Source organism: Melitaea cinxia, chromosome 4, assembly GCF_905220565.1.
Source record: "Melitaea cinxia chromosome 4, ilMelCinx1.1, whole genome shotgun sequence".
Lineage (NCBI taxonomy): Eukaryota > Metazoa > Arthropoda > Insecta > Lepidoptera > Nymphalidae > Melitaea > Melitaea cinxia.
The window spans coordinates 13,391,296-13,418,822 of NC_059397.1; the positions used below are offsets into that span (position 1 = coordinate 13,391,296).

The 27,527-nt window shown below is 32.7% G+C and overlaps 1 protein-coding gene across 1 annotated transcript; it reads right to left on the reverse strand.

Annotated features, from left to right (window-relative positions):
* Positions 1-13,998: 13,998 nt before the first annotated feature.
* LOC123669919 (roundabout homolog 2-like) lies at positions 13,999-27,083 on the reverse strand. Its single transcript, XM_045603436.1, has 10 exons — positions 27,035-27,083; positions 19,606-19,935; positions 19,372-19,525; positions 18,096-18,226; positions 17,693-17,965; positions 16,294-17,610; positions 15,880-16,213; positions 15,613-15,785; positions 14,730-15,076; positions 13,999-14,649 (listed from the first exon to the last, which is right to left on the reverse strand). Exons 1-10 carry the CDS (start codon positions 27,081-27,083, stop codon positions 14,065-14,067), a joined length of 3,693 nt encoding a protein of 1,230 aa, XP_045459392.1. The 3' UTR covers positions 13,999-14,064.
* Between the last annotated feature and the right edge of the window lie 444 nt (positions 27,084-27,527).

Genomic DNA, 27,527 nt, shown 5'->3' on the forward strand with positions numbered 1-27,527 from the left:
TAAGAAACCTACTTGCCTAATTTTAAGTTTGCAACTGTTATAATTTCCGAGATTTCGTGATGAGTAAGTCAACCTACCATCCCCGGTTTTAACCCCAAAAAGAAATGGATTTCTAAAGATACATTATTTGGACACCTTCTCACCATCTAAAGAGCATACATTTTAAATTTAAAGTCTCTTACTTCAAAAACATAGGACTTTCATACAAACTTCCAACCCCCGTTTTACCCCCTTAGGGGTGGAGTTTCGTAAAATCCGTTCTTAACGGATGCCTACGTCTTATAAGGAGCCTACTTGCTAAATTTCAAGTTTGTAGGTGTTATAGTTTCGGAGATTTCGTGATCAGTGAGTCAACCTACGATCCCCCGTTTTAACCCCAAAAAGGAGTTGATTTCTAAAAATACATTATTTGGACACCTTTTCACCATCTATAGAGCTTACATTTTAAATTTCAAGTCTCTTACTTCAAAAACATAGGACTTTCATACAAACTTCCAACCCCCGTTTTACCCCCTTAGGGGTCGAGTTTCGTAAAATCCGTTCTTAGCGGATGCCTACGTCTTATAAGGAACCTACCTGCCAAATTTCAAGTTTGTAGGTGTTATAGTTTCGGAGATTTCGTGATGAGTGAGTGACCTTTCGCTTTTATATATATAGAGATAAAATAATTAAAAAGTGTACTGTATTATGGATTTCCACACAATACAAGTTATACTGTATACTAATAAAATTTGATCAGCCTAAAAAATTAAACATTTTTAAAATCAATGTGTGAGTCGTTCAACAATATGCTAAATCTTGTTATCGTCCCAAAAAATCAGCGATTGGGAGTTCCCATAACAATTTTCGCCCGTCGCCAACTAGCCATACAGTAGACGATGGCCGAAAATTGGTAAAAATCAATAAATATTGCGTCCCCTCTAATGCAATGATGGATGGTGGACTTATCTGTTGGTAGCATCGCGCTTGTGTTTGTACATTATAATGCTTCTTTTGTTACATAAACTTTAACTCGTTTGAGTTATGTGCTAACAATATTTAACACAGTAATAAGTTGTAAGTCAGTCTCTCCCATAGTGAGGAACTGTAAACGTCCACATTTCTATCTATCTTAATAATAATACTCTTTTTTGTACACTATTAAAAGAAACAATAAAATCATAACATAAAATGAAAGATGTACAAAGGTGATCTTACTCGTATTACTGAAAGAGCGATCTCTTCCAGACAACCTTTGGGTATAGTGGCTAATAGTGTATCATAACATGTTTTTTGAAAGAGGGGAGAGATTGGACTTATCTAATAGAAAGAGAGAGAGAGAGAGAGAGAGATTGTAATCTTGTTTATATATATATATATATATATATATATATATATTATAGAAAAAAATTAATTTTATCTTTTCAACATTTTGTTACAAATTGCTAAAATAAAAAAATTAATTTATTTATTTCCTAACTAGCAACCCGCTTCGGCTACACACGGTTGCAAAAACTATCAATGTTCCTCTAATATATCATGCATGTTTTATATATACAAACCCCGTTGATTAACCCGTTGGCGCAGTTTGTAGTGACCCTGCTTTCTGCTTCGAGGGTTGTGAGTTCGATGCCCACCCCGAGTCTGTCCGAGTTTAATATAAATATTTATTTATATATTTGCTTGCTTCAGCCTTTAATATCCCACTAATTGGCATAGGACTCTTTTCCCCATTTAGGAGAAGGATCAGAGCTTAATCCACCACGCTGCTCCAATGCGGGTTGGCGAATATATTCCCTACTATGGGTAACGATCGTTATCAGGTGTACATGATAACAACCGGGGACCACGGCTTAACGTGGTCTCTGAGGCAGGGTGGGGAGACCCACAAGGACTGCACAAACACCCAGACCACGGATAACACCTGTATGGCCAATACAAATGTTTGTCATGTGCGGGGATCGAACCCGCAACCGCCACTCATATTTATATATGTATTATTTATGAGTATGTTTATCGAAAAAAAAATTTTTTTTATATTACTAGGTCGGCAAACAAGCGTACGGCTCACCTGATGGTAAGAGATTACCGTAGCTTATAGACGCGTGCAACACCAGAAGCATCGCAACCGCGTTGCCGACCCAATCCCCAATCCTCCAGGCGCCTTGGTCACCGTACTCACCAACAGGAACACAATACTGCTTGAAAACAGTATTATTTAGCTGTTGTCTTCTGTAAGGTCGAGGTACTAGCCCAGTCGGCTGCTCCATATTTTGAGCAGGAAATTCCTGTGTGCCCTACCTCAGTTCATATACCTCAGTACATATACCAGTCGGCCGTTACCTATAACACAAGCATTAAGTTGCTTGCTTTAGGAACAGATGACCGTGTGTGTATAGTGTAGATATTTATTTATTTATTTATTTATAACCTTTCTCTGGAATTGCTCTATTAACTAAAGAAAACCGCATCTAAGGATACAGACAGCGGGAAGCAACTTTGTTTTATACTCTGTAATGATTTGGGAACAATTTGCTTTAGTTGTACATATAAAATGAGTTATTTCAGTTACTCATTAATGAATCAAGCTTACACATTACTAAAGTATCAGGAAGCAATTTAAAAATATAACAATTAATAAAAGAAAAAAATAATAATTACGAAATGCAAAAGGAAAATAAAAAAAGAAACAAATACTTAAAAAAAATGTTATAATTATCAATTCATCAAGTCATTCTCAAAAATACACAAACAATCAAGTTAGCGGGATTTATTACAATACAACTAGGACATTATTTAAGTACAATGGCTCTTTATTTACTTCTTTTTTTTGTCGTTAGCCTATTGAAATGTTTCGTGTCTAGGCGTCATGGGGAGGGTGGGCGTCGTTAGAAACTTAGCAAAACAACTAAGGCTCACAGACGACAGTCTCTCCTAATTTATTTCGAGTGTGCACGCACTTGCCGTGACGGAGTTAAAATATGTTCACGGACGATAGTTGGGTAAAATAATGTATGTTATTTATTTAACGTTTATTGCCCAAAAATGTATATTTTAAAAAACAATAACCATTACATTTAGATAGATAGATACTCTTTATTGTACACAACAACAATCAACACAATAACATATTACAAATAAAAAACAGTGTACAAAGGCGATCTTATCGCTAGAATAAGGATCTTTTCCAGACAACCTTTGGGCATTAGAACACAGCGCAGTGAAAGATTAAGATAGATTTACTCTCTTATTGATCTCTACCAACCGTTGATATACAACTTAAACTTAAAAATTACTTTAAAATACATTTTTAATCTACACGGGTGAAAAGTACAATTAAAAAACTATTTTAAGTATTAAAGAAATATATCCAAAAAAAAAAAAATATTTACGCTTAAAATAAAAATAAAATGCTAAAAAATATAATAAACTTAACGTAAAATGAGCTTCAAAGTACTTGGAAAAGCTAAATAAACACTGTTCTATATAATTAAAATCAATTAAAACTTAGTTTTCCTTATTTCTTAAGCATTCAAAGACCTATAACTTTGAGTTAACAAGAACACTGATTAGGTAGAAAGGGTCTAAACGACGTTTCAAATTCGTAAGACGCAGTTTTTACTTAATTTGTAAGGCTGCACTCATTTTTCATTGAAGTTTGAAAAGTTTAATGTCGTCAGGTTCTTGAGTAATTGAGTCTGTAGTCGACAATGCGCCGGTAATCTGCGAGGAGCGACGACCTACCCATTTATTGTTATGTCGCAAAGTTCCAAAGTTGCTCTCAAGTTGCAAATTGTGGCAATTTTGTATATACAACTAGACATTCGCAAATTCGTCCTCGTTGCTTTAATGAGGCTTTTAAACTATAGATTTATTTTAGAGAAAATCTTAAATTCCGTAATATTATTCAATTTTTTTTTTGGTATGCAAAAATGGTAATGTACTATAAAAATATTTACCGAAACGATTAGATGTAAATGAATAAAGAAATTTTTATTTAAGCATTTTTCCAAATACATTTCTGTTGAAATATAAATTTTGAAATTTTCGAATTTCAGAATGTAACTTCAACTTAAAAGGCCAAGAAACAGGTAAAAACTGAATAGAAAACTAAATGAAATTGTTTGTTTTTCAACAGTTCTTAAAAAAATACTTTAAGTGATGTGCAGGGTATATAAGTAAGTGTATATTAAAGTGCAAATGTAAAAAGCGCAAAGCAATCATTCTTTAAAAGGGGGAAGGTTTAATCAGAAGTTTTTACAAAACGCCCACAAACAAAGAATATGTCTCTGTAGCGTTGCTGCACTCACTTTTTCGAATGGCTGCATGAATAATGCGAGCAAAGCGTTTAATATCCATAGAACCAGGATTCCATAGATAATCCCTAATTCAACCCTTCGATATTAACCCGCCCGAACTAACGACTCCACTATCGCTCATGGGCACACACATGCGACTGACAGAACTGTTATTACATCATTAATAAAATTACAAAACTCCGGGCCCATGTGCCGCGCTATTCCAACTTTACAGCCCATTCGCGTCCAAAAGGGTTGGTGTGCATCGCCTTAATTAAATTTGGGCAATCGTCATCGGTAGTTTATAAGGACGTTACTGTCTAACGATGACCCCGGTGCGAGAATTGAGTGAATTAAGTTGAATCACGTTTGTTATAGCTTTGTTATGTGCTACGGACGTCGTTTGATTCTCGTGTATGAACTTGGGGTAATCTTGGGTAGTGTTAAGATGCTAAGGTTATGGTAGTTATAATTGTGACTGATTGTAATTACGAATTAGTTATTTTTTTTTTTAGTTATAGTAATGTGTTGGATTGGTAACATAGTTTACCATTGTTTGAAATTGGTTATATAATTATAGACTTTATTTTCTCGTGTATATACGCCGATATCTGTAATTTCAAATTAACTCACTAAGTACGTAAGAATATCAATTAGAAAAGGGAAACTTTAACAGTTTTGAACGTCGAATGCTATTAAAAAAGTAAAGAACATTACAAGAGATCCGATGAAAGGCCTACTGAGGGTACGATATTAAAAGGCTTAGAAGTGTTGGGCCCGAAAAGCCTCTGAACATGTCTGTACCTCGCCCACTTAAGCACAGTATTAAGGGCACTTTCGGCTTAAGGGCGACCGTATATTATCCTGGCCTTTTTCCTACATGAGAGAAAATTTTATATGCGTTTTATGTTTTGCTAATTAGACCGAGCTGCGTTAAAATTTAAGCAGGCCATTATGGATACTCTCGCCGAAGAAGATAAAAATGTAACGTAAACTTAGTATGAGATAATGAATGTAGACTTCGGTAGTATTAGTATCATCATTACAGCCTATACAGTCCACTGCTGGACATAGGTCTCCATAAGTTTACGCCAAAAATAACGTGAACTCATGTGTTTTGCCCATAGTCACCACGCTGGGCAGGCGGGTTGGTGACCGCAGGGCTGGCTCCGTCGCACCGAAGACGCTGCTGCCCGTCGTCGGCCTGTGTATTTCAAAGCCAGCAGTTGGATGGTTATCCCGTCACCGGTCGGCTTTTTAAATTCCAAGGTGGCAGCGGAACTGTGTTATCCCTTAGTCGCCTCATACGACACCCACGGGAAGAGAGGGGGTGGCTATATTCTTTAGTACCGTAGCCACACAGTACAGTAGTATTAGTATAAGTATTTTCTGGATTTGTTAACATTACAAGACTATTTTTATTTTATTATACTTTAATATTATATGATATATTGAAACAAAAAAATGTTGTCCTACTTATTAACATTTTTGAAGTAAAACTTCTTTACGCAAGCGGGACTTGGGGAGAAAGCTGATAAACGTATGATGAGAGCGTTGCGAAAAGTGTGATCAGGCGACGCGAACGAAAGTTGAGAGGGAGATATAAGTTAGTGAAGATAGAGTTACGTTTCATAGGTTTTACTTAAGTCGTGTGGTCCAAAGCACACTCGTTTTTTTATTTATATTTTTTATTTGGGATTGATATTGCTAGAAAGTTAAAAAAGTCTTTGCTATTTAAATTTAAAAAATGGGAAATATAACATGAGGTCTTTTATAAGAAATAATTATGGATTTTCATTTTACTTTTATTTACCTTGCTACTTTAGTTAAAATTAGCCGACCTGTGCGTAACCTAAAGATGATCTTCACGGTTCAGCACGACCTTAATTAATAATAATATAATAATATTCGAATATTTTGCAATATAAATCTGGTTTTAAAACTTTTGCGTAAGAGCCACGGGTTCTATTCACGTGTACTACCTTGGTTTTATCGAATGACGAAACGACGAATGACGATTTACAAACTGTAAGCTACCTCTCAACTTACAATTTTAATAATTTTAGTCATAAATTTTAATAAATAAAAAACATATTTTATCATTTTTTATAGCAATTTTGAATTCTAAATTGATAAATATATATTTAATCACGTCGACAAGATGTAACGTATTTAGATTCGTTAAATATGAGTAGTTCCTATTTATAAATTATACGTCTTTCTATCATTCTTGTTTCTGCTTAAATCAGCAAGGTTAAGTGACTGCTCTAACATTGTATTTTTGATTAGTATGAGAGGTGAACTAACTTTTATTTGGCAGAGTGGTAACCTTTTTTTCTTTAAAAAATAAATGCTTTGTAATAAATATTATTGACCTACATATCATTATTAGTCTTTTGTAAACTACTTTTCAATACCTCTGATACAAACAATAATCTCACCCGGTGTACTCAAAATTCTAATTGGGTTTAAAATTCTAGTATTAAAATACAGGGAATATTGGGAAATAAATCAAAGTCCAGTATTACGTATAGGCACTCTAAAATCCATCTACGTCAACAGCAGGCTAACAACCGTTTCCCATTACCAAAATTGACCCTAAAAACGCCACACCTTCCAAATCATATTTCTGATAATAGAACAAAACACCCCTCGATGACGGACGCAACTTAATCAACCAATTAATTCTTAATTGAATTATATCCGTCATCGACCTTCCGAGGACGGGGCATTCAAAATACCTGCCCATTTGACGATTTGTAATTGCTCGTGATAATAACTTTTGTGATATTTATATTATGACTGAACTTTTTACCTGCAATATTAATTACTCAATTTTTATATTCAATACTATATAATATTTAATTAGGGCTTGTAACGAGAGTCATTAATTATATGTTTGCTTTGCTTTCATTAGACCTCTTACATAAAAAAAAAACTTTTTATTTTTAATCAATAGTGTATTAGAATTCACAAAAAAACTATGCTCTTGAGTAATTGGAGGTACTGTTTAGAATTGTTAAACAGACTTGAAATAATCGTGTAACTTTCCTCCTTTGTAACGTAAGCGAACAAAGATGCACGAGAATATTTTATTCAATTAAAATACTCCACATTTTACTCCTGAAGAATTCTCCTATGTATTGTTTCAAAATGAAATTTCCTTTCATTTTTCAAACAATTTTCTAACGGAAGAAACGTTTTCCTCGCCTAGCGCACCAGCGAGAGCGTTGATCAGTTAACTTTTAAAGCTCATTAAAATTGATGGTTCATTCAGATCGTGTAAATTTCCATGCTGGCGGAAAATTAAAACGGTACCCCAGGCGACCGCGCCTTCCGCACTCCACATACTATTCATTGAAAAAAAAATATTCAAAAATGGAGAGAAACTTGGCGTATATTTTCATACATTTACATTTTTCTAACACTTTATCGGTTTTATAGATCTGTTGGAATTCTGTTTTTCTTTTTTTTTGTTGATTCAAAAATCCTGTTCCAACGGACGCTGTACAAAATTCAATACAGGACACGATTTTTCTATTACAGGTAAATTGGTTACATGCGAATGTTCGATTTATCCAACAACGTCATTGGTCCGGATGGAAAACCCCGTGTATTGATACGTATGTGCAGTGAAAGATAAAGAGAAATGGAAATTCTGATTGGTTTTAATTAAAACCTATCATTTAAAGTTGGATGTAGCGAGTGAACCTTAAATAATACTGACGTAATAATAAAGAATAAGCCAGTTTTGTGGATTGTCCACTTTAATTTGAAACGTTACTATTTTATAATTTCTAAATAAGTACTTTTATTTGTTATTGCACCTATATTTCACCTATTCAATACTAATAACGCGTTATATTAATTTAAGCATAATACGATGTAGGTCGATAGGTAGGTAGTAATTAGGTCAATCAAAAATAAAAGCAAAATGTACATGTATATAAATAGGTATACCAGAAACTTACATCACAACACATTCGAAATTATAATTAAAATCGAAAACAATAAGAGACAAATGCAGTGTTAATTTCATATAAGGTCTTGAATGAACGATGCCTTAATATACTTAACTATGTTATCAGGCGTTTACAGACGAGCCGACCGGACCGCAGCCTGATGCTAAATATCCTATAACGTACTTACGACGAGTGTCAAACAGAGATTTGGTTTATGAATTGATATTTCACAAACTGAAATGTGCTGACAATGCCGCGTGTATATTAATTTCGTTTCGATTTAATTTCTCTTTATTTATTCAGTAACATCGAGCTCGTGTGGTCACTGTTTATTTGATATTTTCGTAGTGCATGAATTGTAGATGCTATTGACTTAACAATTGTGTTGAAATAATTGGAATACTTCATGTTTTTTTTAAAAAACGGTATATTTATTTTAATCAACTAGTCTCTCGTTCTGTATGTACCTATGAGTGTTTCGATACATGTTTATAAATTAATATTCTGTGGAACAGACGTCATTTGCTATTTACTCTGATAACGTTTTTATTTTGCCGGAAATATTTTTATAATTGAGAATAAAGACGGAAGATATTCATACACTTTATTAATTCAGACTAAAGCAAAAAAAAAATCTTTGTATACTTTTTATTTATTTATTTATTTGCTCTTTATTGTACACCACAATAGGCAAATACAAAATAATAATAATACAGACAACTTAAGAATGTGTAGTACAAGAGGCGGTCTTATGGCTAGTTAGCCATTTCTTTCAGACAACCCGAAATAGGATTGAATACTATTTATTTGAGGATCGGGTAGGTGGTGCAGTTATGTTACTTTTTATATATTAACAAAGTTTGTTTAAATTACAGTATACGTGTACTATCTACGTACTAAGCGTAAAAAAAGACTTTTTATTACGAAATAGATTCTTAATTATCTTTGAGGCTTAAAATGTAAAACTAAGCTTTTTAAAGCATATAAGTAATTCTAAATTTAGTTTTTTTTTTGTTGGAAAGGAGATATTCCAAGAGTGGTAACTACGATAAGAAAACCAGGATCTGACGGCGTCCCAGAGAAATCGAGGAGAAACTTTGATAATCGTAGTGGTAACTAGTGCGTTAATTTTTTTCGTATACTTACGTTATATTGCTTGTCGATGTAATTGAAGTCTGTTTTTTTAGTTTGCTAGCTAACACAATTAGTATTTACTGGGCAAGTCATTACTTATATTTTTAATTATAATATATAAATAAAACTGCAGTTAAGTTAGTAATTAAATTATTTTATTAAAAATAGGTATTCAAAGACCGATACAAAATTAAAATAGGGTCTTGATTATTGTGACGATATTCATATTTTAATGTCGCATTAACATAATCGCATTTTATCACACACAAAAATAGGCCTTTACATACTTTAAGAATAAGTTACATTTTTATTACCGTCATGTACAGTTATCATGAAGTATAATAAACATAATTTTCTTACTAATTTTATTGCCATACTATAATTACAGTTACAACTAACTACACAGTACTTACATTTTTATTGAAAATAGTGACAGAATTATTGTTTCTATAAAAATAATAAATAACGTTAAAAGGTTAATATTTTCTATTTTCTGACGAAACCCGTTAATGGGGTGTTTAGATAATAATAATAATAATAAGGCTAAACATTTTTGAATATCATATCAAAAATTGACCGCTCCAGCGGGATTCGAACCCGCGTCTTCGACATACCGTGTCGACGCTCTAGCCAATTAAGCTATGGAACGATATACTCGCCAGAGCGAAACTTTTGATATGATGATTTTTACTTTCGGTTTAAGCGAACCGTGGCGCCGTCTATAGTGAGTTCTTTACAGAGACTCGTAACTATTCAAAGTTTCATATTACAATGAAAATCTTTGACAGGAGACGACACCATGCTATTTTTAATATGTACGATTTTTTTATTTTTGTGTTACCCACAATTAGGAATTCTAAACATTTTTGAATATCATATCAAAAATTGACCGCTCCAGCGGGATTCGAACCCGCGTCTTCGACATACCGTGTCGACGCTCTAGCCAATTAAGCTATGGAACGATATACTCGCCAGAGCGAAACTTTTGATATGATGATTTTTACTTTCGGTTTAAGCGAACCGTGGCGCCGTCTATAGTGAGTTCTTTACAGAGACTCGTAACTATTCAAAGTTTCATATTACAATGAAAATCTTTGACAGGAGACGACACCATGCTATTTTTAATATGTACGATTTTTTTATTTTTGTGTTACCCACAATTAGGAATTCTAAACATTTTTGAATATCATATCAAAAATTGACCGCTCCAGCGGGATTCGAACCCGCGTCTTCGACATACCGTGTCGACGCTCTAGCCAATTAAGCTATGGAACGATATACTCGCCAGAGCGAAACTTTTGATATGATGATTTTTACTTTCGGTTTAAGCGAACCGTGGCGCCGTCTATAGTGAGTTCTTTACAGAGACTCGTAACTATTCAAAGTTTCATATTACAATGAAAATCTTTGACAGGAGACGACACCATGCTATTTTTAATATGTACGATTTTTTTATTTTTGTGTTACCCACAATTAGGAATTCTAAACATTTTTGAATATCATATCAAAAATTGACCGCTCCAGCGGGATTCGAACCCGCGTCTTCGACATACCGTGTCGACGCTCTAGCCAATTAAGCTATGGAACGATATACTCGCCAGAGCGAAACTTTTGATATGATGATTTTTACTTTCGGTTTAAGCGAACCGTGGCGCCGTCTATAGTGAGTTCTTTACAGAGACTCGTAACTATTCAAAGTTTCATATTACAATGAAAATCTTTGACAGGAGACGACACCATGCTATTTTTAATATGTACGATTTTTTTATTTTTGTGTTACCCACAATTAGGAATTCTAAACATTTTTGAATATCATAAAATTTCAATGGTTAATTTGGTCAATTTTTTTGGTAAATTTGGTCAATTTTTGATATGATATTCAAAAATGTTTAGAATTCCTAATTGTGGGTAACACAAAAATAAAAAAATCGTACATATTAAAAATAGCATGGTGTCGTCTCCTGTCAAAGATTTTCATTGTAATATGAAACTTTGAATAGTTACGAGTCTCTGTAAAGAACTCACTATAGACGGCGCCACGGTTCGCTTAAACCGAAAGTAAAAATCATCATATCAAAAGTTTCGCTCTGGCGAGTATATCGTTCCATAGCTTAATTGGCTAGAGCGTCGACACGGTATGTCGAAGACGCGGGTTCGAATCCCGCTGGAGCGGTCAATTTTTGATATGATATTCAAAAATGTTTAGAATTCCTAATTGTGGGTAACACAAAAATAAAAAAATCGTACATATTAAAAATAGCATGGTGTCGTCTCCTGTCAAAGATTTTCATTGTAATATGAAACTTTGAATAGTTACGAGTCTCTGTAAAGAACTCACTATAGACGGCGCCACGGTTCGCTTAAACCGAAAGTAAAAATCATCATATCAAAAGTTTCGCTCTGGCGAGTATATCGTTCCATAGCTTAATTGGCTAGAGCGTCGACACGGTATGTCGAAGACGCGGGTTCGAATCCCGCTGGAGCGGTCAATTTTTGATATGATATTCAAAAATGTTTAGAATTCCTAATTGTGGGTAACACAAAAATAAAAAAATCGTACATATTAATAATAAGGCTGTAATTTTTTATTGTATTGTAATAGTATACTATATGTTTTGTAGTAGTTTTTCATCAATATTAATAAAAAGTGTGATTTTGTAATGAACGCTAAAGAATAGATTGTAAGTTCGAGTTTAAATTTTATGAAAGTATAGTAAATGTTGTTAAATGCAATATATATTTTGGTTGAATTTTGATTTTGTTCTTGAATCATTAACGTTATTATATTTGGTTAACTTAAAAAAATAGCGACCACAATTTAATGCACGAAAGTAGGAACTAGTAAAGTTTTTGAAAGTTTTCTTCTAAAGTTATTTTCTTTCAACGAAAGATCTTCATCATCAGACTTTAAACAAGATATTGAATTAAGGGACCAGAAGTAGGAAATATCTCTTTTTTGTATTCTAATGAAAAAATAATAATATAAACTTAAAAAATTGCAGAGAACTTTTTGGACAAATCTGTTTCAGTTTCGAGATTGATTATACATACTTCACTCAACAAAACAAAAATAAAATATCAAACATGTAATTAATTGAATGATTAAAAGATGATTTTACTAAAAAGTAACCATTTTTATGTAATCATTCACAACATCAAGAATTTGGAATCAAAGGTATAGTTGTATCATTTATTATACAGTACAGTATAAAATGCATTTTTTAACATATACAAAAAAAAATATAATTGGCCTATTTACTTATACACATTTGAATTCTTATTATTGGTCGCGAAGCGTAGGACGTGATATTTTTAGCAAAAAACTATGGAATTTTAATTACAGATGAAAGAAGCCAAACATCGCTGGATTGAGACAAAATTAATAATAAAATTGAAAGAAAAAAATTAATATTCATTTATTTGAGCACATGTGACAATTATTTGGACGACGAAAATGAATGTCCGTAAAGACAAATTAGTATATGAGATTATACTTTATTGTAGACGTCATAGTCACCTATGTGTCTAAAAATGTGTACTGCGTTAGGCCATCAATGAACATTTAAATAAAGACGTATCAAAAATGATATTGCAATAAATTTTGAAGTGTGCGCACTCTATATACTTACAGTAAATGAATATTATAATCGCCATTTCAATATTTAATTTAATTAACGCGAGTGTAACTCATGTAAGTTTAACATTTATTTACGTACCTACAAATGATATGCAAAGATACAAGTAGTGCTATCATTAATAACAAGTGGATATACACATATCACATAACTTATGTCGATACAATTTTTCATTTCATAAAAGTTTTGAATTTTTTTATTTCACAACTCCAATGTCACTATTTTATATTTTAGGAAACATGTTTATGGCACAAGAAATAAATTTCGATATTATATAAACGAGTAATATTACAGTCTTTTAAAAAAAAATGTCCAAAACTCGAGACCTATTGAGTTAGGTACGATTAAATTTAAGCCTTATAAGGCTTAGTTATCTATAACCAGTGTTTTTTAACTGGAATTTATGTGCAATAATTCAATAACTACTTTTGATTTACAGGTTTCTAATCAAGACGTTACTACTTGAATTTTCATCTACTTTATTAATACTACTTGGGTTTTCAATGTTACTAAACTTAATGCCAAGCGTTTACTCAATCAGTTATTCCTTGAAGACTTAAGCTAATGATATAATTAGTTCACAAATTCGTTTACTGATATTCGACGGACTATATCAATTGGCTTATTAATCGAATCAATAACACGATAAACATTTCGTAGCAGTTTCTATTAAGACAATACTTTTTAATACACTTATTACAGTTTTGTACAGTATTTACAAGATAAACATTATAAAAGACTAGCTACATTTTTCAAATAACATAATAAATATTTATAATACGCATCATTTTTTTTTATTACTTTTAATCTTAAAAATACAAAACTAATATTAGCCTCAAAATAAAGAGAAAGTTACAGTCTTTACGAATAATCAAAGTTTTGCCATAAAGCATTCAGTTTAGTAGGTATGTGAATAGAAAAAGTCCTTATTTCTTATACTTAACAAGGTGCGGAAGAACAGTTACATTTCTAACGACGTCACTATGTGAAGTGCACTAAGATGTCCATCTATACGTCCGTTTGGCACAAGTCGCCGAAAACCGGCAAGGCGTGATACTACCGCGTCACTGAATCTACCCGTGGGTGGGGAGCGGGTGGAGGGGGAATGGGTGTATGAGATCCTTGAGTTTCACTTAGAACATTTTGTCCATGCTTAAAAGACGTCAATCGAGCCAATGTCCTTGTAGCATCGTTGTCAAAGTTAGGCCTCTCGTATTGATGTTTGGGTCTTTGACGCTGTGGCTGCATCGCCTGTAATTCATCGTAACAACCGTCGTCTCCGTAATTATCATCATCGGACTCTTCCTCTCCAAATGCTCTGTATGTCGTTTCTGATTGTGAATTTTTCCGAGAACTCACACCATAACTTCTACCTATCAAAGATTGCGTTACGTCCGTTTTTACATTTTTATCTCCTTTCCTTTCTTCTAAGCTTTGGTTATATCTAATTTGAGCCTTTTGTGTTTTTTCTAAAGATGGCAGATCATAAAATTTAAGCACATTAGGGTGACCTTGAAAATATTTTTCACTGTATACATTTCGATTGTAATAGCCACCGTTACTAGCTGGATAAAGTTCTTCGTCTGGTGGATAGCGGTTTTCATAATTATCAATATTTTTAGTTCCTGCAGGAAACCAGCCCTGAAGAAAAAATGAACACTTAAGTAAAATAAAAATCAAATTTTAATATTAAAACAATATAATAGGAAAAAAAAGCTTACCAAAGAACTGACACATTGTCTGGTATTCGCGACGAGCGTAACCGAAGCGTAGGCAGCAGGAGAAGTAGCTGTTTTTGTTGTATTCCATTCATTAGCGTTTACCCTAGCAGCTGAAACTTCTGCATATTCAGGCAATTGTGGCGTAACTTTGTCGTATTCCGAATTAGTTTTATCTTTACTTTGATTCGTTTGGCTTCCTGACATGCACAATCCGGGTTGATTTTCCATCCATAAAAGGGACTCCGTTTTTGTAACCGCATTTTTATTGTAACAACTGCTAAGTGGATGTGATAACGAGACTGCCGCTTTTATATTCATTTGAGTCACTAAGCTTGTTCCGTTTGAATCTGAAACAATAAACACATGTATTTCAAAATAATAAAATATTGACTGTCACAATATCATATATACTCGTATATATATGAAGGTTAGTAAAACGTATTCCATAAGTAAGCCGAATAAAATTGGCTTAAAGGTAACTGGGTGAATCAACAAACGAATTGCCTCGAGAAAACAAAATAAAAACATTTACATTTACTGAGTCTTTATTTTTCGGATTTGTATCATTCCTTTGTGCCTTCAACGTGAATGCGAAATGAAAGAGATCCACTGCGCTAGGAAGAGAGGGCTCGTGCTACCTTTCAACTTGAAAGTAATCTAGCACCCTCCCGCCCCTCGCATGGTAAAGCCTCCATCAAACAAACGCTCGGCACCCTTGCCACCCTACGACACCCGAGGAATGTTTTTAATTTTGAAATTCTGATGCTGATTCTAGAAAAGTGTTTAGGGCTAAGAGTTATGTGTACAGACTTATAAGATGGAGCTTTAAAAATATTGATTATAAAACTTCACCCTTATTACGATAAGGAAATTAATTATTTACCATATATATTAGGAAGTGCAGATTTTTTCGCGAATATATTGTGCCTCCTTACGTAGAGTATTCCACCAATCATAACAATTTTAAATAAGACAATCGCTCCAATCAAAAAATAAAACCACGTTTCCATTACAAAATCTCCCGCAACTATTGAAACTTCTCCATTGCCTGGATATCTAGAATAAAACACCCATAATATGTATTATATAATATGTTATTTTAATATTATTAGTGCTTAGATGAGTTATTTTCATTTTTTATTTAGCTTACCTCGATAATGGGTCTAATCCGACAGAACGGGAATCAATGTTCAAATAAACTTTTTGACTAAACGGACCTAAGCCGACAATAGTTTCAGCCGCAATCTGTACGGAATAACTAACGCCGGAAGTTAAATTTGTCATTATCAAGCTGGTAGCTTGATGAACAGTTGTATTTATAGCGACCATCGATTTATTAGCAGGTATATCCAACCAATTTAAAACGACGTTATATCCAGTAATAACACCGTTTTGCATATTAGGCTCTGGAGGATGCCATTTTAAGTGTACTGTCGTTGTATTATAAATAAACATTTCAATGTTTGTCGGAGGCCCGTCAGGAACTGAAAAGTAAATAAATATTTAGTCAAGACCATAGTAGTAAAATAATTTAATATAAGAAAATAATCGAAAATAAATTTACCGTCATCTAACGTTTGAGCAATTTTTGAATTAGAAGGTTTTCCTTCAAATTTCTTATAAAAAGGCACTAAAAAGAACTCGTATCTCATATATTTTCTTAAAGATGTTATTTCATACCCGGACACATCATTGGAATGTAATATAGTTTTTATCTCATATTCTGTTGTTTTATTATCAAGTGGCTTAAAATATATGAATAAACCTTCCAAGTAGAAGAAATTCAATATTTCCCACATAAGTTTTATTGTTTTAGAATCAATAGGTGTGGCTTCAATAAGTTCTACAATATTGTCAGTCATAATATTCTTTTTAAATTCTGTACTATTTGTGTATAGTCCTCCTTCCCACAAGGAATTTGTATCTTCTCCGACTGTTACAGCCTCCGATACATGGCTTGGCCCCGACAGGCCGTGTGAATTTTCCGCCCTTATAATAAACATATAGGTTATCCCAGGAATTAAGGATTTGACTATGTAGTGGGTCTGATGAACTCTTTTAGAAACAACAACCCACCCGCGAGAATTTCTTGGTGTATTATTTCCTGAAAGGGTCTCTCTTGAAAACATTTCTATTTGGTAGCCAAGAATTGACGACGATCCTATTTTATTATTTTGGTTCCACGTTATAGTAACGCTTGTATCAGTTATATTATAAATAAGTGGTTTAGTTGGTGGCCCTGGTAATGCTGAGGTATCAGCTGCTCTAAAAAAGTGTATGTTAGGATTTGTTGGACTGTCTACGAGCAACATCCCACTCCAAACATACTTTCCGTGCTGAGAGGAAGCAACACAAGTATAAGTTCCGCTATCTTCTTTGTTTAGATCTCTTAAAATAAGTGTTCCATCATTAGAAATATTTCTCCTATGATTTTGTATTAATGCTTCCCCTTCAAAGTACCAAGCGATGACTGGTTCAGGTGTGCCGATGGCTGCACAGGGGAAAACTGCCATCGATTTTATAGGTAACGTTTGATTAGAGGGACCGTTTGTTATGATTGGCGGTGGGCGGTCATCGTCTGATGTGACGGTTAGTTTTCCTCTGACAATCGAACTGCCAGCAAAGTTTACCGCTGAGCAAACTATGGTGTGGCCACTATCGTTTTTATTTGTATTATTTATTGTTAATACAGTTACACCATCTAATATAGACGAGGCATGATATTTTCCTCTTGACGTACCCGGTAATATAATTGTTCTATTTCCTTCCAAGCTCCAAAACATTGTTGGTTCTGGTTTTCCTGTTGACGCGCAAGTAAATTTTGCGAGCTCGCCACTTTCTATTATAACGGAGCTTGGTTTTAACACGACAGATGGTGGGTCTAAAAAAATGAATTATTGTGCTTTATATAATTATAGACTACTTTACAATATATACATAAAATATTTAATGATATTACTCACCATGAACGGTTAAGTATCCGCTAGCACTTACTGCACCAACTGCATTATCAGCTTCGCATGTATATTCCCCTTCGTCTGCTAAAATAACATTGTCAAGCCTGAGGCTTCTGTCGTCAAGGATTTTGACACGACCGAGTGGCATGTTACCACTATTGGCTGTCCTTCTCCACAGCACGTCAGGGAGAGGATCACCACCCACTCTACATTGGAAAATAACACTTCCACCAGTTTGAGCGACAACATCCTCGGGCCCCGCAATTAAATACGGCTTAACTGTTCAACAAATATATTATCATTAACGCCTTTTATTTATCAAACAATGGAAAGTATAAAGTATTTTGTGTTTAGATTTTAGTAAAGTGCGATATTTTCGACGATATATAGATGAAAATAAAAGACTTACTATGTATTCTAAGCGTAGCAATCGCAGACTCTCTAGTGCCAGCGGCATTCCTTGCAATGCATTGATATCTACCCGCGTCAGTTTGTCTTGCATCTTGTATAACAAGACTTCCTCCATCTACTAAGTGCATTCTGAAGCAATAAAATTAATATAAGCACAGCTTAAATGTGCAGTAAAGTTATGACTTTAACTTTCATTACTTTGGCTTGAGCGCAAAGTAACAAAGTCATTCAAATATTGGGCGGAATAATTCAATAGGAAATTAACATTTAATAAAGGGTCCGGTGAGTCAGAACTATTCAGATTTTTACTTGATTGCTTGTCGAGCTCTTCAAATATGCCCTTCTTTATGACTTTGATGTACTCTCCCTACTGTTAATTATTTTCATGCTTCGCCATATATTTCGTTCCCTCAAGATGTAACCTAACGCCGTACCTCATAAAAATTCATAGACGACAAATAGAGATGAATTGGCTATAAAAATTCAACCAAAATTAAATTTAACGGTAATTTTTGATTTTTATTGAAAATTAAAGGAAAACACACAAAAAATAATGTCGTAACTTTACTAAAATTTAATTGAGTTATAATTATAAATTTATGTAAATTAAACATTTTTGTTATACAAATTTCATTGTGAGTAATAATATAGAAAGAAAGTGTTTGTGCAAAGTTTTATACATATAGAGAATTAACATAAGCCTATTTATTCAATTTCAATGAGACAACATATAAATTATTTTGAATTACAAATTAATTTGTTGTGGTACGAATAAAGCTCTTAGTCTCAAAAATACTTTTTAAAACATATCAAAAATAATGTATCTGCAAATGTGTTTGACGTTTAAAACTAGAAGTACACTCAGATCAGTGAATCTCGCCGTGATTGTTTATAATATCAAGAAACTCTCGTTTATAGGATTTGTCATACGATATTAAAAACAAAAACCGTATTAATTTCATTCACTCCATGTTACATGACTTTATCTTTAGCGCTTCACAAGACTATCGTGTTTCCATCCATCCATTTAACTCCAAGTGCTCTTATCAACTACCCTTGATTTTACGTTAAGTACGCTCTGTCGAACTGGCGCGTAACTTTCATTTGATATCCCGTAACTTCACATTTTAATATATTTGGCAACTTTACAAGATTTCCGCAATTCAAAAGTTTGTTTCAAATAGTTCTACAGTTCACATAAATTATTCTATTGTAATCATTTGCTACAATCTTTCGTGAAATTAACACCAAATACACGTTTTAAAAAAACTTACCTTGCATCTCCATCGAAATGTAGAATCTGTCCGTTTTTCTTCCAATATACCGTTGGCTCGGGTGTACCGCGTGGTGGTGAACATTCTAATATTACAGTTTCTCCTTGTGCTGTCTGTGTAGTCACTGGTTCTAAACGAAATTCTTCGCGAAGAACTAAAAAAGTTTCGTCATTAGAAAAATACAAAAGGAAATCCATAATTACTTAAAAATTAAATAGAAACAGATTTACTTACCAGCAACGTGTAAAGTTGCGTTTCGACTTCTAGCTGTTCCATAAGGATTGGTAGCTTCACACCAATAAACACCAGCATCCGAGTGAGCTCTCCCATGAGTTGCTCGTAAGAAGAATAACCCACCCGCAGGTAAAATACTCCTATGCGCCTCTGACACCACTAAAACTCCAGCTTTGTACCATCTTATTGTAGGAGCTGGTGATCCTCCAGCTCGGCAATTCAAAGTAGCTGGTTGATGTCTAGCAACTGTGACATCCAGTGGCTGTTCAATAATATATGGCGCTTCTCCGCTGCTCATGTAATCATCACTGAGGCCCCCATTGACTGGACCTATTAAAAATATCAATGTTTAGTTTTTGTAAACAGCTTTTGTTTTTAAAATTATAACAGCGTTGATTTTACTGCAACCCCACTTATAAACACACAAGCGGTCGCATTATTTCAAAATTAACCAACAATAGCTCTTTCTAGACTTTAAAATAGTATGTATATAATAGGTGGAGTATGTTGTTCTGGACTACTTTAAAGTAGCACAATAATAATGAGCCATAAACACAGGCTAAGTCCCCCAGGATTCTGAACCGGGACCCTCACTATTTTACTCTGTTTACAACTAACGACGCAGATGTTAGTTTTTGACACTTCAATTGATGTATATCTATTGTTGTGCCTCAAGGTATTATTATGGCGAAGCAAAAATCGATCACTGAAAAAAAAAATACGAATACCGCGTAAAATGAACTGGTGGTAATCGCTTGCGACTCGATTTTCGAAATGTAACAGAATAGGGATTAACTCTATTGTACAAAATAATTGTGTTTATTTATTCACGTACATCGTGCGGTGAGGCGGTAGGACTAATCTATAATTGAATCTTGATTATATTTGTAATTTTTATATTCCAATTCGTTATTGATTTTGAGATAACGGAATTTCAAAGTTTACATTTCATCCGTGATTTGATCAGCTAGACTACATTGAGAATGTTGGTTATTCCAGAAAATATTTTTCGGTAAAATGTGTTACAGTATTATTTACTATTATACTGTAAGCAGTGAAGTGTATATTAATATTTAATAGTTAATTGAACTAATATATTTAATTGGATCAGTATTATGATTTAAAAAAATTATATATTTGAGAGATATACTGGATGTAATTATAGGCGCTAGTCCTTAGTTCTTAAAATATTGAATTTTCTCATTTATACTAAGCTAATAAAACATATAAATGACTTATTAAAAATAATAACATAGTCTAAAGGAAACTAGAAATTAAATAAATAAATATCTTATGGCATTCAAACACTGTCTTTTTATTCCTAAGGTAAGAAACTTAATACTTGTGTTATAGGTAGCACTCAACGACTATGCTATTTTTTTTTTTGATAAATGAACATACATATATAAATACAAATATTACACCCAGAGTCAGGCGGGAAACGAATTCACAACCCGCGGAGTAGAAAGCAGATGCTAGACAAATGACAAATGCTGAAATCAACGGTGCTTCAAAAATAAGTATAAATGGAAATAAGTGACTGAGATCTCTTACTATGCTAATTATATGTATAAAAATTCAGCACACAATATTTCATTAAACACAAAGAAATTTCCACATGTCTAACTATGTTTCGATAGCTGCAAATGTTGTTTGAATGAGCACCAATATATAGTAACAACATATTTAGCAGTCACTGCGCATCAAACATAACACGTATCTATTAAAACATGTCAAAAAGAAATCGAGAACTATAAAAAAAAAAAAAAGAGATTCAGCGGAATACGTGTCGATAAAATATTGTTTATGTTGATCTCGATACCTTATTTTATCGCACATAAACTTCGCTTTATTGCTCAGTTGTGCGTTTGAACTATCGATTATATTAAACGTAAAAAATGCTTTCGTCGATACAGTGAAAGTAATAAGATTATTATAAGGAACCATCTTTTTGGTATATCCTGGAAGTGTATTTTTAGAAAGTAATGTATGTGTGTGTTTTGTAATGATTAAACTAACTATAAATTAAAAAATAACAAAAGAATTTTAATGATCCGAATCCAAGTGTTTTTATAGTGTCGACATAGATGTCGCCTAGCGACGATGGGAGTGATTTTTCATTTCGCACGCGTGTAGTTATGTCACCATTGTTCAAAAAATCTTTGTTAAAAAAGTTTGCGAGGGAGAGTCGTGTCCCCCAGCTAATTTATACTACTTGCACATGTTGACACGCGCCGGATAAAAAAATAAATAAAAAATCGGTTATAGTAACATGGCTTTCGGCCGCTTCGACGAATGACCGAAACCTTTACGTCTACATTTAGAGCTTATTGCACGTGTTGCACGTCGTCTATACAAAATTGATAGCTCTTCCTTTGCTATATACAGAATGAAGTAAGAAATTTGGTTAAAAATTAGGCTAATAGTCTCTTTAAATAGCCTCTCCTTTGATTCAATCCAGTTCCTTTTGCGTTGTATCAGAAAGTGGTCGACAGCTAATCACTTCAAACGGTTGTCTTTCGATCATTAAATAATATCGGACACCTTTGTAAGGAACGCCTTAATCTTATATTGGACTCTTTAAACTAAGGATGCTAATATATACCAACACAATATTTTTTTAAATACTTATACTCTAGTAAACCCTTGTTATAAAGTTGTTGATAAGTTATTAAATTAATCTGTTAACTTAAATCATTGTTTTTATGTTTACTAGATTTTACAGGTGTACAACACACACAGTCTTTATATTAAAATTATAAATATTCCTTCTTTTATATATTTTATAACTAAAATAATAAATAACATTTCAACCAGTATTTTTAATGTAATTTTCCCAATTATTAGTTGATTAAACTCATTTTAAATAGGTTTTTTATCTTATCTTTAGTCATCACTATCACTAAGTCATATCTATCACCCTAAGTAACTTAATATTCGTTTGAAAATCGAATATCTAATTCTAATAGCCCTGATTGACTCCCTTAGGAGGCAATCATGATTTTTTGAATTTTGAACACGTGTTCAGTCTTTTGGACCCCCTTGCAATTTGATGCTGGACTGTAATAACAGTCAGCAATTTTATATTATAGAATATGGATAATTGGCGTCAGTTAAAGTTTTTTTCCCTAATTATTTTCACATAATAAAAAATTCTTTATTTGGAATAAATTTATCAAATTGGTATAGTAGTTCCGCTAAACTTTTACTTCTTATGTTAGTAGGAACATAGATTTTTGGTAAAATTTTTACGTATATTTTAACTTAAAATCAATTAAATATAGATAAATTACTTTTCCACAAAATCATTTATAGCTATAAATACTTATTTATTTTTTTACGTACTCAAGAGATTACAGAATAAAGACAATCCATCAACGACAAAGAATCGTAACATTACTGTAAGATTATAAATATAAATTATTGATTATGATTATAAAAATAAAACATATCTAAATATATATGATGAGGTTTTTTTTTAATAAATAGAAATCTTTCGAAATACTGACTACTAAAAACGTACATATACCATATTAAGTTGAAAATAAAATATTTGTAACTAAAGTTCAAGGAATGTCACGGTAAATGAAATAGCACTTAAATTTTACGACGCAAAAACTACGTATCGACTCGTCGCACATGTGTTCGAAATTAGCCGTTTTGCTTCAACGGATGGACGGATTAGTCTAATATGAATTTCGTGAGTTACAATGTTTGTCTTGTAAGGCGCTTCTCTAATGTAGGGACAAATTGTTGACACAGTGTCATCTTTCATAGGGCCCTGCGTACCTGAGTGAAACGGGGACAGCCCTGCGATAAACAGACGGACGTTCGCTGTCCCTAAATATGTCTACCGGAGTTTGAACTTTATTGAATTGCAATAGAAATTCTAAAGTTTGTACTTTGGATATTTACTAGCTAAAGTTTCTATCTCAGTTGGAATTGTAGCCATTTCTTTGTAGGAGTTTACGGAAACGCGTCGGCGACAGTTGTGATGTTTCTTTTTCTTAGTTTGTTTTCTCAGCGTTGTAACGCGTGGACAGTCTAAAAAATAAAGATACGGGGTAGCGTGGCTGACGTCGCGTTCAAATAAATTTTATGCACTACAATGTTGAACTTTATTTAAATCTTACAACTTGTTTATCGTTTCTTTATGGATATTGACGAATTGTTTTTATCGTTGGATTATTAAATAAAATTAAAAATACATTTTTTTAAACCAACTGGATGCAGTCGAAAAACTCAGAAAAAAATAAAAAAAGTAAAAAATATTTCTTTTTTTGTGTGCGATTGTATATGAATATTATTTCTAAATGTGACAGTGTTTACCTAACATGTAAAAGTACAAATTATATACATACATAATATAGTCTGAGTTATTAAACAACATACAAAAAATCCACTCAGATGAACATAGAACCTTCTTTTTGAAATCGTCAAAAGATCAGTAAAACATTTCAATCGTATTACAAAATACTAGGTACAATTTAAATATGAATCAATATATTTATTTACAGAAAAGAATCACCACAGTGATGTAATAGAAAAGCCGCCACAGTCATCCTCTTTTTAGTTTTATAAAATGTATTATTGCTCTTAAAGACTGCTAAACAGGCGGCGATATATTGCAGAACATTTGGTATAACTTAACTAAAAAACTAAATAATGTCTTAAGGCGAGCATCTGTTTTATCTCAGCTACTGAGCTGCCTCCATTAATATCAGCAGATAAAAAGGTATAGTTTGCAAGTTCAAAGCTATCAGATCGTTTAAGTGCTTCGACGGGACAAAAAATATTTAGCGATCAACCGTTGTGATACGAATTCTCGTTAGCATTGATATCTAAATGTTTTGAAGGTACCAATTTAAAGAGGCGATCTTGGAAGTTCAGAAAGTATAATTTGCAGCGAACATATTATACAAAGACCCCTTTGTTGCAACATCCGCTTCTATTCATTTAAAAAGGTAAGTCCTTATTTTAAATCGCATTTCAAACCCGACACTTTATTATAATAGGGGTCAAAATGTGTCAATATTCATAAAAGTCATTTTTGTTACGAGTCAGATTGGAGATAGGATCCATTTTTCATATATCTCATTGAACACAATGCGTGCCCATTGTGAAGTACCCTAACTATTGATTCTTTTTATTTTTATTTTTTTTTTCAATGTATTTCACGCAGCATCCATCACGCATTTGATACAAAAGATAGGCGTCGTTTAACATTAGTTTAACTTCTTTACGCTTTGATAGCCGTCCGGGGCGCGGTCTTTTTTTACACATAGATCACAAAGCCACAGCCTAAAATAATTCCCTCGTGGTGATACGGCTAACTGGGGTAATAGATACGCTTTTGGTGAGACATTTTACTCTGTTCCAAGCTCAGCTGAATGTAAAATATATGCAACAGACAGATGCGTCACTAAATCTCTGCATGTGTGTTTTGTTAACCTAATGATTTTTGTCAATAAGTTACGCTTTCCTTTGAAAATTATCAGTCTCATGGGTGTCATTACAAAAACGTTCTGTTTTAGTTGTAAGACATGTATTATGTCACTTCTATATTCATTATAGAAGATTATATTCAAATTATTATTTTTGTATGTTTTATCTATCAAATAAGTAATATGGTACGTTTTGCCTGAGTATATGTTTCTATTTTCTCGTGTCATAGACTGATGATTTGTAGCATAAAACTTTTAAGGATCAACAAATTTTCCAATAAAAAAGTATCATTAAATCAAATCAATATAAGCAAAGCTTTCATGTAACAAAAAAAAGTAAAGAAATTATAACTTGTCCTTTATGATATTAGTTTAGATTCTCATTTACATTAACGCTGTAAAGAAACTGTTACTGATCTGACCTAACTGATTTTCTTATAATATTGTGTAAAATGTAGTTAATACATATATGCAAAATAAATTTTCATAAAAAAGTTCTTTTTGATTTAGTATTAAATTATTGTTATATGAATCCTATAAAATAAATATTATCAAATCCTATACGTGACAGAATATAATAGAGACACGAAAATTTTCAAAACAATTCAAGCATAAAGTTTTTATGTCAAACACGACATTTTTAAAATAGCCACTTTTAGAAATAGACTGCATATTTTTTCAACGTCACTGTTAAGTGGTGTCACAAATCTAAGATGGTACGATGTGGCACTAAGTTTCGAATGAAGGGAATGCGACCCCTTGGGAGGGTGGCTATTAGCACTGGTTGAACTTTGACTTAACCATGAATTCTTTATATGGAGCGTATAGAACGACTTTTTGATGGAGGCAGACAAACTTTTATTTTAACTTGTTTGTTTTATGAGAGAACAATGAAAGAAATAAAAAGCATTGCAAATTAAATTGAAATTTCATTCATAAATAATTTATTTGATGTTAAACAATATATATTTATTTTATTTTATTAAAAAAATAACATTAACGGGCCCTAAATTTTCTGTGCCTTTTGTTAAAATATCATGTAATTACTATGCTTTTCTTCCTGGCGATTTTATCTAGCCAGCCCGTTGACGCAGTTTGTGGTGACCCTGCTTTCTGTTCCGCGGGTTGCAGGTTCGATCTGGGTGTGCTATTTGTATTTATATATATATATATATATATATATATATATATATATATATACTCTATGTATATTTAGTAGTATAGTAGGAACAGACGATCGTGTGTGTATGTTAAAATATATTTAAAAGGTTTATCTATTTATTTAAATATTACATAAATGACTTCAGATTGGCAGTTTTGTGCCTAGCAAATTTATACTATGATTTTAATTGAATTTTAAAAATATACGTGTATAGACTAACAAACTTATTAGAAATGTTCTCTCATGTTGTATTATTTATACTATATTATAGTTTCCCTTTTAATGCCACCAGTATGTGATAACCTACATTATTTAAAGTTAATAAAATTAAATGGATAAATCACATCCTAAATTGACACGTTATTCGGTGGTTTTCGAGGTATGCGTGGACCAGTACAAAATTTACGTAACAATATGACCACTATTTATATTGCTTTTTCATAAATTTATAAATGAAAAATGAATAATTTTATAAAACATACATTAATTATGTAATCAGCTTTAGGGCTTTCAAGTACTTATATCTTAAATCGTACATCAAATCTTGAAATTTTGCTCAATTACTGTTACTACCAGTTACTGTTTTACGGAATGTCAATTATTAAGATGATGATAGATGTCAATTGATTCAATGATATTTTAGAAATGTATTTTATATAGTTGATTTTATAAACGAATAAAGTATTGGTACTGCAAAGCCAATAATGACCATTTTTCATCATTTTAAGGCGGCATTTAAATACAACGAAAAAGTTTGAACTAATTACTTAACAAATGTCAATAACATGTTGTCAACAAATATAAATATTTTAAATATACAAACCTAGACACAAAAGTCCCAGGAGTGAGGCGACCACAGCCAGAGAATCCATACTGGCTCAGTGCCACATATTAGAATGTTCTTGATATCTCATGAGAACACTTGTATTCATGGTTTATTTTTATCTTCTGTTACCATCTGAAACAAGGAGAAAAATACAATGTAGTACCATATAAGGTAAAGTTAAGTTTACAAATAAGCAGAAAAATAAGAGTTGGTTTTTTTTCATACTCAATTTTTTTTCAGAATCGAAATGACTGTTTTATCACAAGAAATTCGTGCTTGAAATCGAACTAACAAGAAAAAAAATGCTTAGACATATATTATTTATCGTTGTGTCCATTTGTTATAAGTATTCTTTGACGGTTCGCAGGAAAGTAGACATAAGGTGCCAATCAAACCACTAATTGCAAATTCATGCGACGTTTCGATCCTTTATTGGACCATCATCAGGCATCTTTACATGTAGCAGTCAATCGACATCTCTTCATTAAAG